This window comes from Spermophilus citellus (assembly GCF_964194105.1).
Source record: "Spermophilus citellus genome assembly, chromosome: 5".
Classification (NCBI taxonomy): domain Eukaryota; kingdom Metazoa; phylum Chordata; class Mammalia; order Rodentia; family Sciuridae; genus Spermophilus; species Spermophilus citellus.
Window position 1 is genome coordinate 143,771,531 of NC_138186.1, and position 17,704 is coordinate 143,789,234.

The 17,704-nt window shown below is 33.2% G+C and overlaps 1 protein-coding gene across 14 annotated transcripts in view; it reads right to left on the reverse strand.

The window, feature by feature from the left end:
- Positions 1–17,704, reverse strand: part of EYA4 (EYA transcriptional coactivator and phosphatase 4) — a 273,585-nt gene that overhangs the window by 124,345 nt on the left and 131,536 nt on the right. For 13 of the 14 annotated variants that reach the window (XM_081296065.1, XM_081296064.1, XM_081296073.1 and 10 more), the window contains exon 3: positions 3,505–3,554. In XM_081296065.1, the coding sequence (XP_081152191.1) occupies positions 3,505–3,554 (50 nt within the window). Of the gene's footprint in view, positions 1–3,504; positions 3,555–16,279; positions 16,485–17,704 lie in introns of those variants that run through there. The other variant, XM_081296066.1, reaches the window with a different exon arrangement.

The window sequence follows — 17,704 nt, forward strand, 5'->3', positions numbered from 1 at the left end:
AAATTATAAATTTTAGTTTTTTCAGGTATATATTTTATGGTTAATATTAGTTTTAAGAACAAAGGCCAATAAGAGTATAATCTGGACATAGTTAACAACACAGAAGAAAAAAAAACGAAAAACATTCAAGTGGAGTAAATTTTTATATGAAGCACTTTATATCCCTTTCCATAGGACATCAAGTTTAATAGTTCAAGGAAACTGCAAATACTGTCCCTGATGTCTGGCTTTTAGTGTATACATATTATCTTATTCCTAAGAAGATTGTTTTGCCCTACTCACATTGCATGGGTTTATACATTCTCTTTTCCCCAATCTGCCAGTTACATCTGCAGCCCAAGCATTTCTTTCCAAAAGAGGAATTAAGGCCAAGCAAGACAAAGAATTTGTTGATACACATATGTCACTCTGAGGATTCTAACAAAGTCTCCGCACCCAATTTAATTACTTCCCTACTATAAAAACACTTTCCATCTGCATCTATTCTAATCATTTTTAATCCAAAACCAATACACTGTAAAGCTAGCTAAATAAATGAATGACGTTTGCTTCGGGTTCCAAGTGAGGCAGTATTTAGTATGGCAGTGGGTCTCTAGCTTATGTTTTATGCTGAGACAGTACTTCATTCTGAGTTTTCAATTCTTTACTTAAGATTTGTATAGAACAGAATTACTAAGCTGCAGGTTTTAAATTTTAAATCTCAACTGAGTTTCTGTCTTGTACCACACACATACACACACAAATACACACACACACACACACACACACACACATGGGGTGGATCAAAAATGGGAAAGAGAGACTGTGAATGCCTGTGGTTCTTAATGGGAAAAAAAAAAGTACCCATATCTGTACGTAATAAAGTAATACTTCTTAGTGTCTATATTTTTTGATAAATGTTATAAAAACAGAGCTTCTATACATGCATATAATAAAAACTACTTTAAGCTATCTCTGATGAGTGAACTATTCAGTAGTTATTGTATTATTTCAGTGCAGAGAATTCTTTAGCATAATTAGTGTTCTTTAGTATAATTAATTATTTTCTTTGTGTTCCATCATTACATTAACTGAGTACCATTTTCAGAACTCTCAGACCTAATATTGCTGAATAAATATAGGATCCGAGAAGAGCCACATCTTCTGTCACTGACAGTGACTGGAGTGTGGAGACTGTGCAGTGTACCAGTAAAAGGAGAGAGATCAGTAGTGCCAGAACATCTGGGCAGCCTTGAACCAATAAGAAAGCCCAGAGGTTCTCAAAGGCTTTTCCATATTAGGTTTTAAACAGATTGTTTCATTTGTTCATTTGTTTTCGACTGAACACAGTTTTAAAGTTTTTAGAAAGTGATTTGTTTGATTTCACCCATGTATATTACACATCCAGTAATTTTAAGAGTAGCTGGTCCATGGAAAACAACTGCTAATTTCTATTCAACAACTGCTAATTTCAATTTCACAGCAGCTAATTTTCAATTTCACAGAGATACATATTGTTAAATAATGTGATATATTTTAACAGTCTCTTGAAATAGCCATTATTTTTCTTAAAAGTAAAGTTATATTTTTCCTCTCACTTTTATTTTTCAGTGCTTGGGAATTGAACAAACAGCCTCCCACACACTAAGCAAGCATTCTACCAATAAGCTAACATCCCCAGCCCTTAAACTATTACTCTTGAGGTCATACAGATTGGAATTTTCTAGATTGAAAAAAAAATGATGTAATTCTAAGATTAAACTCATTAAGCACTAAACTCTGTTTCTTCTCTGACATACTGATGACTTCATGAACACTGAATCAATTTGGAAGCATTCTGCTACTTAAATTTTACTTAAGTATAAAATTATATGTCAAAATTCCTGAGTGGCTTCAAGTGTAAAAAAAATCGATATATAATGAAGATGATTGTTCTCTTTTTTCTACTAATCCTCAAGACATGCCCTTTACTAATTTATCAATGTATATAATCCTTGCAAAGTAATTCACAGATTGGTTACTCATAAAGGTCAGCAAAATGATCAGGAAGGAAGTCCCTACAAGGAATATAGCTTTAACCTTCCCTTCTCTGCATATTAGATTAGGATTCATTGGGTAGGGGGATATCTTTGTTCACCCATTTCTTAATTTTAAATCTCAACTGAGTTTCTGTCTCATACCACACACACATACACACACAAATACACACACACACACACACACACACACACAGGGTGGATCAAAAATGGGAAAGAGAGACTGTGAATGCTTTTGCTTTTCAGGCTATGGTATCCATTTTGAAGAGATGTATGTTGTAACCCTCTAAATATGGGAAAGCACATTTCTTAATGTTCCAACAAGATAAATTTATTTAGTTCCATTTTGATAACTAACTATAAAGAACAAAGATTAAATGTCAATAATCCTATATCATATTACATTGCCCTTAATGATCCAAAGGAAAAGATCACATACAATCACTTTAATATGTAGAGGAATCAATTATAGGAACATCATGCTGTGTAAAACAAAGGAAAAGTTATTGAATGGTTAATGGATGGTACATGATACAATATAGCTATCCAAAAGGAAATCACGGTACCATAAACATTTTACTGAGATCTGTATTTCTTTGTTGTACTGAGAGAATCACTACATCCATCATATGCTATGTGAAGAAGGACAAAATAAACTAGTACCAACTCACAATTAAATGCAAATTTCTTAATATATTAGGGTAAGTCATATCATTAGCATCAGATTAAGAACATATGTTTATTATGTCATGGTATTTATAATACTTTTACTTATCCATTTAAAATTCAGACCTGAATATAGAAACGAAAGCAAGGAGAATGGTGAGATTAAAAAAATTGTTGGGCATCTGGTCTAGCAAACAACTCAGTACTAGCAAATCCCTCAGCAATAGGGATTGAAACCAGGGCTTTGTGTGCCCTGAACAAATACTCTACCCTTGAGCTACATCCTTAGCCCTAGCACTAAGTTCCTGTGAGAAGTGGTCTCATACTTCGATTCCTCAGTTCCACCAGTTCCAAACAACCAAAGAGAGAATGCCAAGTTAATGTTGCATTTACTAATTTGATAGTATTCTCAAAAATCTAGCAGTGTTTCATTACAAAGAGAAATATTATGGTTTTTATTTTTTGGTAAAAACAGATTTGACTGTTATTCAGTACCCAGCACAATTCCTGATAGAAATACATTATAAAAGATCAGATTGAAAAATGAAGTTTAACTTAATATGACATCAAAGAGAATATTTTTCAATCTTGTCTAGAGATTTGTTGTTATTCTTTAAAATCAACTTCAATCACAATCTCTTTTTGTTAATGTTATCATTAATGGTGCCCTGGCCAAGTAATATGTAATTTCCACACACAAATTCTGTAACAAACTCAGTGTTTCAAATCTCAGTTGTACCTGATATATAATATAATATAATATTTTACTAGTTTTGAAGCTTCAATTTTTCTTACAGGAGTCTCAATCTTTATTTTACTGTACCTGGAATTCTGAGGTTCTGAAACATCGGAATCTGTGCACGTTTTCTTTACCTGTAAGAAAAAAGTAGTAGTTATTCTCACATGAAAATATAACTTCCTTACTCAGATTCACACACTTATTAAAGTGGATACAGCTCCGCTCACCAAGGTCTCTATAAAATACTCCCCACATTTTACAGCAACAGCATGCAGTACTAAATAGTGTATCTCATTATTATCCCATGAACAGCTGCCAAATGCACTTCGCTGGTCTCCATCAGTATGTAAAAAGTTCAGCAAAAATTGCTGGGGACCAGTCAAATGAGGAACAAAGAAACCAAAGAACCATGTTTCCTACTTAGGAACGAGAAAGCCATACTGTTCTTAGTCCATTAGGAAGTGTTTTTCCAATGGATACTGCTCCTGTCTCCCACTAAAGCACACAATAATAAACACCAGATTCTGGGTCACAGTATAGTGTTAGCTAAAACATTCATATATTAATTTTAATTTTCTTAATCCAATGACTGTATGTTTTATACATGTCTCAGCACATCAATTAAGTTTAGGCATTGCTCCTAGACTTTTCACATATATTTGCAGTATATTTCACAGATTATATTTCAACTTTGAGGTTTCTAACTTACGAAAGGTAAAGAATGAGAATAACTTTTGCTTTTCAGGCTATGCTATCCATTTTGAAGAGATGTATGTTGTAACCCTCTAAATATGGGAAAGCACATATCCATCTTCTTTCAAAATTTAACATCAAGCCCAGATACCTATTCTGATACCATGTTCTTAAAGGTATATTGTATTCATAGTAGAATAAACTTCAAAAATCCTTTCATTAATATGAGAAGTGCACAATATCTATTTACAAGTCCACTGTCATACACTCAGGATATCCGTATTGTGATGGTCTGCCTATTTATGCAACCCACAGGATTCCAGCAGTTTCAACTTCTAATATGTGACTTGGAAGTGAAAAAGTTCACTAGATATATACAGCATAGAGACACTTGTGTGGTGTGAATTGCAAAATGAAAGGCACCACTAAGGACAAGTTTTGACTTGTACAGTATTGTATTTCTAGCTCACAAAGCAATTCTTTCCTCCTCTAAAAGAATGCTTAAAACATACACACACACTTAGAAGAATGCTTAAAACACACACACACACACACACACACACACACACACACAACCCTACACTTTCAAAAATCTGTGTCTTTTGTTTTCATTTCCAATCGTAGACATTTGTGTAATCTGGGAAATCAATTATTTGCTTGATTAACTTTGTACTCTCTTTTGCTTCCAGTGGACACATTTACACAATAGGAAAATCAAACTGAGAAGCAAAGAGATTGTCATTCTGTTCTATTAGTTCCCTTACCATGGAACTCTAGCACCAGGAGACAGAGGAAGGAAGAAATGTTTTTAAGAGCAGGGGAAAAAAGAAGAGAAGGAGAAGGACGAAGAGGATGAAAAAGAGAGAAAAGGTGGGGGAAGAATACTTTTCTTAAAATGTTAATACAAAATTCACCAGAAAATCCACCAAAATCTCGTGTCCATTAAAAATTTGTCCAAGAAAAAATAGGAACCAAGTGGGAAAAACAGCAGGAAATAGAATCCTTCCTTCTCACTAGTTCTTTCCTCTAAATCACCACCAGAAACTATCTGATCTGTCCAATGGATACACAGAAAACACCCCAAGTGAATACTACTTTCCTTAAGACCATAGTGACTTACCTTTGAGACTGGCAGAGAAGCTCCAGAACACCACACACACACACACACACACACAAAAAAAAAAAAAAAAAACACACATATACTTCCGGCAAGACTCAGAGCCAGATAAGCTTCCTGTGACTTATTGACAAACCATTTTTTCTTTATTACCCTTGATTTTCCAAAGCATCATTTTCCAAATAACTTACCAGAAAGTTCTGATTCTTTTCAATTCATTTTCAAAGTACTAATTATAATACCAATCTAATAATTATAATACAAATCTATTGATTCTTTTACTATCTAGTACCCATGGAATCCTGGGATTCTAAATAATAATTAGTGTAAGTAAAGAATTAGATTTTTTTCAGATATTGGTAAAGCTATGCTTTCATCCAGATGGTTGCAATTAGATTTTTTTTGTTCACTTTGTGGTTGAATGAAGGAAGGGTAGTATTTAGCATACTGTGACTAGTATAGGGTACCACTATCTGAAGTGCTGTGTTTACAAAACAAACTCCTCCATCTCAAAGGAGATGGGAAGGGAAAAAAAAAAAGGAGCAACTTCTGAACTGGTTCTTAAGGGACACAGGGCTTGAAGACTCCACCTGGAGAACATCAGCACTTCCCTGTCCTGGGCTTGACAGGGAACCACCTTATGAAGTCCTGGTACCCAGTTAAAGGGTCTGGAAATTAACCTTGGGCAGGCAATGCAGACTACTGAAGTGGAGATTATATATATATATATATATATATATATATATATATATATATATATATATATATATAATGTATATAATATACATATATAATATGAAATTTTTTATTTGTTCTAATTAGTTATACATGATAGTAGAATGCATTTCAACTCATGGTATACAATTGTAGCACAACTTTTCATTTCTCTGGCTGTACATGATGTAGAGTTGCACCATATGTGCAGTCATATATATACCTAGGGTAATGATGTTCATTTCATTCCACCATCTTTCCTACCTCCATACCCACTCCTCTTCCCTTCCTCTCCTTTTGCCCAAAGTTCCTCCATTCTCTCCATGCCCCCCACCCCATTATGGTCAGCATCCACTTATCAAAGAGAACATTTAGCTTTGGTTTTGGGGGATGATAAACTGAGTAGTGCTGCCCTCGAAGACAGTGTGTGAGGGAACAAAGTGAAGACTGAAGTATAGGCAAGAGTCTCCTGCAATGAGAGAGACTAGAAGTTCCATGAATGCAGAAATAGCATTGGCCCTAGACATACATCATTACATCCCAGCCTTGACTGGATGTTCCCTAAATATGTTTACTAAGTGAATTACTCAATACCGCAGTGGAAGGTGGTGAAGGTCGAAATTCAGACAGGAGTCATGGGGAGAAAAGAGGATGATTTTGACAAACATTTCTGATAAAATATTGTTAGAATATTGTAATTGATTGAAGTATTAGGTGAACTATGACCTAATCATCTTATATGTCTTTGCAAGGAAATTTCAGATTCACCAAAGACTAAATAATAGTCATTTTATGGCATCTACACATTGATTCACAACTCTATCTTATTTCTGAAGTAATAAAGAGATGTTAAATGAATCATTAAGAAACATACATAGAGAGGTCAAGGTAACAGTTTTGACTAATTTGAACATAAACTCAAGTGAACTGAAGGTCAATGGCACTTCAGTGAATGGCACCATATAGTTCTGGAAGGATAGAACACTCCTATAGAATACATAGAACCTCTGTCTTCAATGAAAACCAAATTACTACCAAATTTGTCTTGAAAGAAATGAAAACAAGCAGTCCAAGAGATGTGGCAGAACTTCATACCCATATTTGAAATCTAAATCCTAGTTTTCATAGATACACAAAGAGGTGGGCAAAAGATGGACCAAAAAGGAAAAGACCACTTACGTAGATATTATTTTTACCTCAGTTCCTATCTGATCATCCTGAGAACCATAAAGATTAGCCTGAAAGTGATTATGTAGCAAACTTCAAATTGAGATCTATAAGAAAATTTTAACCAATATATGTGATGAAAATGGAATTTAGAAGCATATAAACTAAAATGTTTAAAACGAAGATCATAGGATCTTAATATGTAAAGTTAAATTTCTATTACATCACAATAATGATAATTACTGCCATTTATTAAGCAATTATTCTCTTTGGCACACTATATTAAAACTATCAATACGTAATCTCACGTAACCCATGAAGACAGGCATGAAGGATAAAATCCTCATTTTATAAATAGAAAACTAAGGTGTAAAGAGGTTAAATGACTTGTTCCATGTCTCACTGGGAACAATAGCAGGGCAGGGAATAGAAATGAAGCCTTTCTTCCCCTCTTATTTTGTATTCGTCAGTTGAGTCTATTAGGTTTTCTTACTTTTCTTTCTTTTCAAATATTCAATTGATTGAGGTGTGGTTGAAAAACAAAAAGTGTATATATTTAAAGAATACAATCTGATGAGCTTGGAGATAAGAATATACCTGTGACATCACCACCACTACCTAGGCCATGATCATGTCCATCAACTCCAACAGCTTTTCCCACCCTCTTTCTTTAGAGCACACACACACGCATGAGATCTATTCTCTTAGTAAATTTTTTAGTAGACAATGTAGTATTGTTAACTATAGGCATGACCCTGAACAGTAGATCTCTAAGACTTATTCACCCTGCATGTGTGGAACTTTGTATTCTTGACTAATACCCTTCTTGTTTTAAAACTAAGATTTGAGCTAAAATTCTATGAAATAATTGCTAAAGAATAAGCTACTAGTTACTTCTTATAATGCATCAATTTTTAAACAAATCTTTTAAATTGGACTACTGAAGTAACTGACTTTTACCAAGTACTAGTAATAATTTTAATAATAATAACTTTAGGCAGCACAAGGAAGTTGTTTTGAAAAATTTATCCAGTTAACTCTAGAATTCACCCTACCCTGCCCCACCAACTGCCAAGAAAGGATAATCTAAAAAGCAACTTCTGATTTTTTTGTTTGTTTTTGTTTTTGTTATTTTGTTTTGTTTTTGTCCAAAACACATGATATTCCATGCAGCAAGACATTACTGAATGCCTGGGTAATGAGGCACTGTCTAGGCTTTGAGATGAACTGGACTCAAGGAGTTCAACGGATTATAAGTAGCCACTAACTACATGTGGCTATGAAACCTGGCTAGTCTGAACTGAGATATGCCCTATGTGTAAAAAGGCACACTGGATTTCAAAGTCTTACTATGAAAAAAAAAACATATTTCTTTAAATTAGATGATATTTTGAATTAGTCTTACTATGAAAAAAACAATATCTCTTGGGCTGGGGATGTGGCTCAAGCGGTAGCGCGCTCGCCTGGCATGCATGCGGCCCGGGTTCGATCCTCAGCACCACATACAAACAAGGATGTTGTGTCCGCCGAGAACTAAAAAATAAATATTAAAAAATTCTTTCTCTCTCTCTCTCTCTCTCTCTCTCTCTCTCTCTCTCTCTCTCTCTCTCTCTCTCTCTGTCTCATCTCATCTCTCTCTCTCTCTTTAAAAAAAAATTCTAAAAAAAAAACCATATCTCTTCAAATTAGATGAAATTATGTTTAAATGACAAAATTCTCCTATTTTTCTTTACTTTTCCCATGTAATCACTAGAAAATTTAAAATACATGTATGGCTTGCATAAACTTCTGTTGATCAGCTTGACTTAGACCAACAAAAACCTACCTGCCTGGATCATGCATTCTAGAGAAAGAGAGGAAGAAGTACAGTAAATGTGTAAGCTGGTAAACAAAGAAAACAAAGAATACATGGCAGTAGGTACTGATGCTGAGAAGAAAATGAGGCTGAAAAATGGGTAGATATTGCATTAGTTGACTATTATTTTTAAAAATCATTTTTCATATATCCTAATGCTATTTGTCCTTCAAATTCTTTATGTTAATTACATGAGTAACACAAAGAGTATAATTTTAAAATAAGTTATAGAGAATTGGAGATATGGTATTAAGAATGGTATATACTTTTAACATAATATCTGGAAGATACATATAGAACATAGCATAATTCTCAGAATGTTTTACATCATGACAATTATATTGAAGTATAACAATCAACCTTATTTTTTTCATATATGTTTCAACCACTGGGTGTTTGAAAAGCTCACAATCTTTTGAGGAGAAACAGAATTAACTCATGAAAAATGTACAAAGAAGAACGAATTTCTTCTATCCCATCCACCATCTTCTAAGAAAAGCTGGAATCAATTATCCGATTATTTTCTACTTAATCTTGCTGTTTATAATTCCTGAAACATGAACAATCATAAAAATGTAGAGCATGGGATCACAGAAAAAGATTTTCCAAAGGCCTCTTTGAAACTTCATTTCATTTTGAAATGAACTCTAAATGATTAAGTCTTACTATATACTATGCAGAATAACAAGAGACCAAGTCTGCATCCATAAATCCAAGATGAAAACTTGGGAAATGAAAGTTTGCTATTGTAATGAATAATTTACTATATGTATTTTTATGGGTGATATGTAATATTTTTTTCTCTGAACAATGTAGGAAATACAATGTAAATTAGATTTGAATATGCATTATTGCTTAAGGAAAACATGAAAAAATAAATAGACATAAATTACACTTTTTTAAAATGCAAATTATATTGTAGATTATTTCATGCCAAACTGTGTAAATACAGAAACTGATACAGAAATTACTGTCAGCAACAATTTATACTTATCAGCTTTACTCATATTTCAAATGTGAATACTCTGTGAATCTGACCGCATAAATGATATTTATAAAAATACTGTAGTGCAACAATTTCTTGTATGACTGCATACTATGTTAAATGTATTTTTATGACTGGGTTAAATAAAACCATTGGACAATTGCTTGATAAAGATGAATGATACCTAACATTAATTACTTCAGGTTCTGACAGTAAAATAAGACTTCTTGAAATATCAATGGTTTTATTGAAAATGTTTTTTATATTTTCAAATAATTAGAAGTACTAGAAAAAGTCATGCCATGTTTGAATTTTAAATTAAATAATGAAATCTAAAAGTATTTTATTACAATTATTCTAACTTTATTCTAGGTGTTTAAATTATGGTCTAATTTAACAGAACTCATTTAATGACTCATTTACAACATGGATTTTTTTAAAAAAATATTGTAAAACAATCAATACACCCAGAGTTTGATGGACTTCCCAGATCATCATGGACTCAGATGAGCTACATTAAATAAATACAAATTAAAATAAGTACTTTTCTTATTTTAAAATGTAAAAGTACATACATGAATTAATTAAAAAATCGAATCCAAATAGTAAGAGTTAGAATATTAAACAAAATACATAATTTTATAATATATGCTCCTGTCAAAAATTATTTCAATATTTATTTACTTATAGCACTAAAAGAAAAAATCATTCTCTAAATACAATATTACAAGTTGAAACCACTCTAGAACATAATAGAAGATGTATAGTTTAATGTAGGAACTTATAATCATTTGCAGGTCCAAGTAAATATAATTTATGTTGAAAAGATCATCATAGAATTGCTGTATGTCTAGGCCTGCACAGATGCAAACTCAGATACGCACACTGTCTCCTAGCTAAACTAAAATGTCCAACATACCTTAGCCAGACCTATTTCATATTATTTTATAAATACTATATTCATTTCTTTGTCTTTCAAAAACTTAAAATGTAAAAACTCTTTAGAACACATTGTCACAAAGAATTTTTATTAAAAATGCACCTGTTTTAATATATCCATACAAATTTGAGAAGCTTCTCAAGGAAAACAAAATGCCATTTTTCCAAGTGGCTGTAAAATCTAATTATTAAATCATTTCATAAAGTATCTTTTTCCTCATAAACAAAAACCATACAGTTATAAAATGCACACCTCTCTGAAATCCTTTTCATGGAGTTAGGGAAATTTTTTTACACAACCCCCCCCCTATGCCATCCCCCCCCCTTTTTTTTTTTTTTTTGTAGTGCTGGGGATTGAACCCAGAGCCTTGCACATGTTAGGCAAGCACTCTACCAACTCACCTATATCCCCAGCCCAGCCCACCCCTTTTAATCTCTTTATTATCATTCTTTACCCAAGCTTCTCTCTGCAGCCCTCTGAGTACCTCTTTCAAAACCACCATTTATTTATCTTAAAATGGGAGAACTGTAGTACGCACCAGAAGTCTGCATCTATTCCATTCAGAGAAGCACTTACTTAACTCTCTTTTTAAAATATTTTTTAGTTGTTGATAGACCTTTATTTTATTTATTTACATGTTGTGCTGAGAATTGAACCAGTGCTTCACTCACGCCAGGCAAGTGCGCCACAATTAAGCCATAGCCTTTGTCCCTGTAACTCTCTTTTAACTGCTATATATCAAAGATAAAATAGAATATTCTATTTTAAGTGCAACAGTAGACAAAATAAACATAAACATGAAAAATTAGCAAGGTTAATATTAACCCACCACAAATAACATAGATTGGAAATTCCTTTACCCTAGTGGTATTGGGCTGTCATAGGTGAGATCTTACTTGATATCTGGCCTTCAGTCCAGAGCCTTCCAGAATTCAAGTTTGGGAGAGGGAGGTTAGACAAAATCACACACTGGGGAGGAATTATGTTTTAAGTGGGAAAAAAATCCTATCATCTATAACTCTTCATTAACTCCAACTGTCTCAAGAGCTTTCAAATTATTTGAGAGTTCATAGCAAGTTTGAATATAATTTAAAAGCATCTTAATATCAATAATGCAGAAAAAGAAAGTGTAATTATTTATGTACAGTACATTAGCAAAGCCCAATGCCAAACACATTAACCTGTAAAATTTTAAAGTGCATTTTTCCTTAATTATGCCATAGTCCTTTGTCACCTGCCCTAAGCCCAACATATACTGCAAGAGTATTTCAGGAATATTTCAAACTCTTTCTAATGATATGTTTTTTCACTATCACCCAACAGGGCAAAGCAACTCAGGATTCAAAATGTCACAAAAGTAACTATGAGATGCCTGATTGTATCCTGTTACAATTTAAGTTTGGAAATGAGACTAGATTTTCCAGCCTTAGTAATGCACATAGAGAAGTGTTAAAAGAAGTTTTTCTCATAAACAGTTACAGGTATAGTTTCCTTTTATTTTGGTCTCCTTTACATTTTACTAGGTTTACTTGGTCTCCTTTAATTTGCTAGGATTTTTTTTTTTTTTGGTAATTCAATTTTTCATAAAGAAGGCAGTTGAATTTTTTTCCATGTATTACAACAAGAAAGTAAAATGAAATATTCTATTCTAAAAACTGAGGACTGTAACTTAATGAGCATATATTAATTCAATAGAATCCATTGCAAATTAAGTTAAAAATGCTAACTCTACTGTGCATCTTTACACTGAAGCAGGGAAGAATAATTTCATGAGTTTTGCATCCACATCTATACCTCTAAATTTTGCTCCATGAAAGTCTAGATTTATAAATTCTCAGAAATAATGGTTTAAAAATAACTTTAAGAATTTGCCCTCGGGGCTGGGGATGTGGCTCAAGCGGTAGCGCGCTCGCCTGGCATGCGTGCGGCCCGGGTTCGATCCTCAGCACCACATACCAACAAAGATGTTGTGTCCGCCGAGAACTAAAAAATAAATATTAAAAATTCTCTCTCTCTCTCTCTCTCTCTCTCTCTCTCTCTCTCTCTCTCTCTCTCTCTCTCTCTCTCACTCTCTCTTTAAAAAAAAAAAAAAAAAAAAGAATTTGCCCTCATTCCCTAAATAGAGAAAACTTGTTAATGTTTTCGGCAGTGTCTTCTACATACTTTTTTTCTTCTTTCTTTTTCCTTTTTAAGATATTGGAATGTTTTGGCCACAAGGTTAAGAAAAACTACCCCATTTATCATGACCTGCCAAGCACAACAGGACCCCAGACAACTCAGCCCTCCACCACTTAACAAATTCAGCTCATCTTAGTCGTGAAACTTCAAAAGAATTTGGCCACAGGCACAGATGAGATATCATATGTTTTAAAGCATAAATATCAATCATTGTGTAACATGCTCTAGTGAACCTAACATCATTTCCCTATTAGTATAACCGATACCTAGCCTTTCCAATCAGAACAACGGTTGACTACAGAGTAAGTCTGGTTTATCAATACAAAATTGTTAAATTCACATGCAAAAGTTTCTGTTAAAGTCCCTATTGGGTTTGTGTGTGCTCAATGTGTGCATGTGAGGATTAAAAAAGATTTTCAGACTATAGAAAAACTCTTCTAATGTTCTTACCTAACAGAATTGTCATAACCCTTAAGGAAAATGGAGAAATTCTTTAACATTCAAAACAATTTAATATAGTGCAAATGAAAAAATTAAAGGCAATTTTAAATGAAATAGCATATATCTATAATTTGTAAATTAATTTATATAAAACATAGATATTTTGGGCAGAGTGCATTAAGTATACAAATGTATACTAAAGTATACATTTGTATATTTAATTTTCCATTATGGTAAATTTTAAATTGTTGATCTTCTACTAAAATAATAATTTTTAAAAGGAAATATTTCTGAGATGTTAACCTTTGGGTTCTTTATTTTTAAAATTAAATCTCATACAATAAGAAAAAATGTGGCATGTTGTATTTTAGTATGATATTTTTCACAATATTAAAGCAATACTTTTCAGTTTTAAAATATACTGTAAAGCGGTTTTACATTAAATCTATCTTGTAATAACCTTTGTTATGGAATGCTTATAAATCACCTTTCCTCAGGCCTTAATCCTAAAATGAAATTTTTCATTGGCAGAGTTAATAAAACACAGACCATAGGTAATTTATGCACTAAACAACACAAATTATGTGCTTTCTGTTTGAGTAGATTTTCTATCAAATTAAAGTAACAATTTGAATTACGTGCAAGCCTAGGGTTTAAGAGAAAACAGGTCCATGTGACACATATTTCACACATACCACTACGTGGCCAGAGGAAACAGCCCCATTAACCATGTGGCTTCAAGAAAACAAAATCCAGTAGTAGTTCATTACAAGAATCCTTAAATGAAAAAGCTCAGGTGGAAGTAAAATTTAGTCAGTCAGCTTCACAATATATATATATACTCTAAAGAAGTAAGGACACTCTGCATTCTAAATATAAAATGGGATCAGCACAGTAGGAAAACTCTGGGGTTAAAAAGTAAAGGAATTCTAGATTAGGTCTATCTGTAGTGAAGGTCTCATTCGAGGTAAACCTAATAAATAATTGAGGTGGACTTACGATTCTTTCCTCTTTGACCTCAATTAAAAAGGCTTTCTGAGAACTGGGTCTCAGGACAAGTTATCCTGGTTTTCTCAGTGCTCACTTATGAAGTCATCTGGCTTTTACATCTCTTCAATAGCTGTCTTACCTTTTAAACTGTCTAGCACCATTTCCCTAAAGTAAAATATGTGGCTGCCCTTACACACACACACACACACACACACACACACACACACACAGAGCCAACTTCCTCTCTGCGAGGTGGCTCTGAGCTCAAAAAATCAACCGTGTAACTTTGAATATTCTAACAGCTATTTATAAAGAAATCGGAGGAGGAAAGACAAAAATCAAAGTATGGATAAAAAACTTCTCTCTCTCTCTCCTATTTCTTCCACCCAAGAAGTTATAGCTCAAAATACTATGTGGTTAGGTATTTGCCTTTCTTGGTCATTTTTTTGATTAGTAATATTTTAGCAGTTTAGCAAACTTTGGGTTAGAAGATAAGCCAAAACCAAAACAGGCAGTGCAAAATCTGACTCAATAAAGTAAGAAGCAATGTATTTGCAGCATGCTGCGTTTTAATCAGTTTTTTTTTCCACAATAGTGTAACAACATTTTTGAGCATCATTCAATTGCACAGTGTTTTAAAAAATAGCAACTAAGAAAAGAAGGAGGGACTGGATAAACTCACTGATGCTCAGTAGACCCTGGAAACCAAAGGGGGAAAAAAAAACTTATTGGCTGAGATGATTTACCCTCCCTTTCTTCTTTGGATTCCCTAAATACTCTAACTCTGGCAGTAAATCAGTTTTCACAGATACGCAGAATTAGGGGATATTTTCTCCTCCTGAATGGTGGTCCCCCCCCACACACTCCCACAATAGGAATACAATTGAACCAACACAGCAAATCTTCCCTCAGTTGTCTTGAATGAAACAATCTTTAGATACTTTATTACTGTGATAGTTAACCCAGATCATGTCCCTTATAGGTAGCAAAATAGCAGTTTACATACACTCTTTCTTTATGAAACTCAAAAGACTCAAAGCATACCAAAGTACCCCCGCTAAGGGCTTCCACACCAGTGTTTTAAATCAAAGCATATGCTCATGTATTGATCCAAATAAAGGTAAAACCAATTATAATATTAGGACTTCTTGAATAAGTTAAAATTAAACTTTGTCTTACTACTAGATTCTAGAAAAAATAATAGAATTCCATTAATGGAAGAAATAGTAATCCTCTTAAATCTATGAAACATTTAAGATTGAGAAGACTACATTTCAAATCTAATGAAAGATTCACAAACTCAGCACAAAACTTCAAAACACATGACTCAGAGGGAAAAAGCCCTTAATTTAAATAACTCATATTAGTTTTTAAAATCTTGCAGCATGAAACTATTAGAGGAAAGCTCCTTAAAGCTATCTATGAGCACTTTATAGTGGCATGTCATTTATTAATTATCAATTATCACATTACCTGCCTTTCTCCCATCATTAATATAATGTGTAGGTTAGTTTTTTTATGGCATGAATAAAGACAAAATGTATTTCAAACTATAAGCATGGACAGATTAAAGACTTTTTCTAATTGACATTCTTGTACAATTTCTACAAACATATTTTTTCTAGCATCCTTATAATAAATACAAAAATTTCCAAGCTACTCATTTTAAGTAGAAAAACATTTTCCTCTAAGATATGACTGCCTAAACTTAAATACATGACTGTCCACATAACATAATAAAAATGATGATGCTTCAATCAAAAGTTAAATAAAACTTACCTCAAATTCCAAACACCTGAAATGAATTCCAGTTGTATTTAGAAGTGAGTTTTTTGTGTGCGTGTGTGTGAAGTTCAACAGTCAATAAATTCTAGTCTGTAGTGCCAATGGACTGAAACCTGGTTGGAGGCTTACAGAATGTTCTGAGAGGGTTATAGTCTGTAATCAACATTCAGGTAGCCTTAAAAACACCTTGCTCTGGCAGGAACCTTCAGGCTCCCCCAGCAGTGCAGTTATGTAGGTTAACTAGGAGGAGACCTGGACAGTAAACACTGTTGGCTCCAACCAATGGCTTTCCACAGGCTTCTGTTTATAGTTAGATGACTTGCTTCCCAGGGTCACCCTCATCAACAGCTCCTGTCTTTCAGTAGGATCTAACATAGGTATAGCATTTATTCTGAAGTGCTTTCAGTGAAGCCACTCTGATTACTAGGCTCTGTCGACCCACTGTCATGGGACACATTCACAGTCCATTGAGTAACGCCTCAAAGAATTAAATCCCTGCATTCTATTTGCAAAGAAGCAGATTGCACTTTGAATTTCTTTTAAAGCAAAGTATTTCTGTAGAAGCAATTACACTGCATTTCTTTGTGGCAAGTTAATATTGGGATGATACTCATTTAAATGTTCTCAACTGAAATTTTATTCTTTTAAAAAGCATTCTTATTTGGTTTTGGCTTTCTGGAAGGGTGACAAAGCATGTAAAATTTCACTTTCATTATTACTTCTCTCCAATAAACTCCAAAACTTTCTTGTCCCCTTAAGCACGTGTACGACAACAAAATGGAATGATCATTTTAGGCATTCTTTTAAAATTCATTTTAAACTGGATTTTTCATTTGAGATAGAGGAAGGGATGAATTAGAAATGTTCACAAAGAGGTTGTCATTTTATGGAACATGTTTTCTAAAATATAGTCATTTTATGTTTTAAGAAGAGAAGGGACATGTTACATCATAATAAAAAAATGAATAGCTAACCTTAAGAAATAAATAAAGATAGTGCAAGCAAGTCAATTGTCTGGTATTTATGTTATTTTTTTTTTCCTTTTTTTAAAATTTTTTTTTATTGGATGTTCACAACATTACCAAGCTCTTGACAAATCATATTTCATACATTAGAATCAAGTGGGTTATGAACTCCCATTTTTATAGTTCATGTGAAATACCATCTTTTTTATAGAAAACTATCATGCAAGTTTCACCTCTTATCTCATTACAAATATGCCTTGCAGAATTCAAAATAAAGATTAACCCCATTCCATAAATTCTTCATAAATTTCAGTGTAGAATTTTCAGGCATTAAAGGAATTTTTGCCTCCAATATGTTTATGCAATTGAGATGATTTCTTTTTCCTTCATTTTTCTTGGTCTTTACATCTTGGCTCAAAACGATACAGTGACCTACAGGCAAGGAGGTAATACT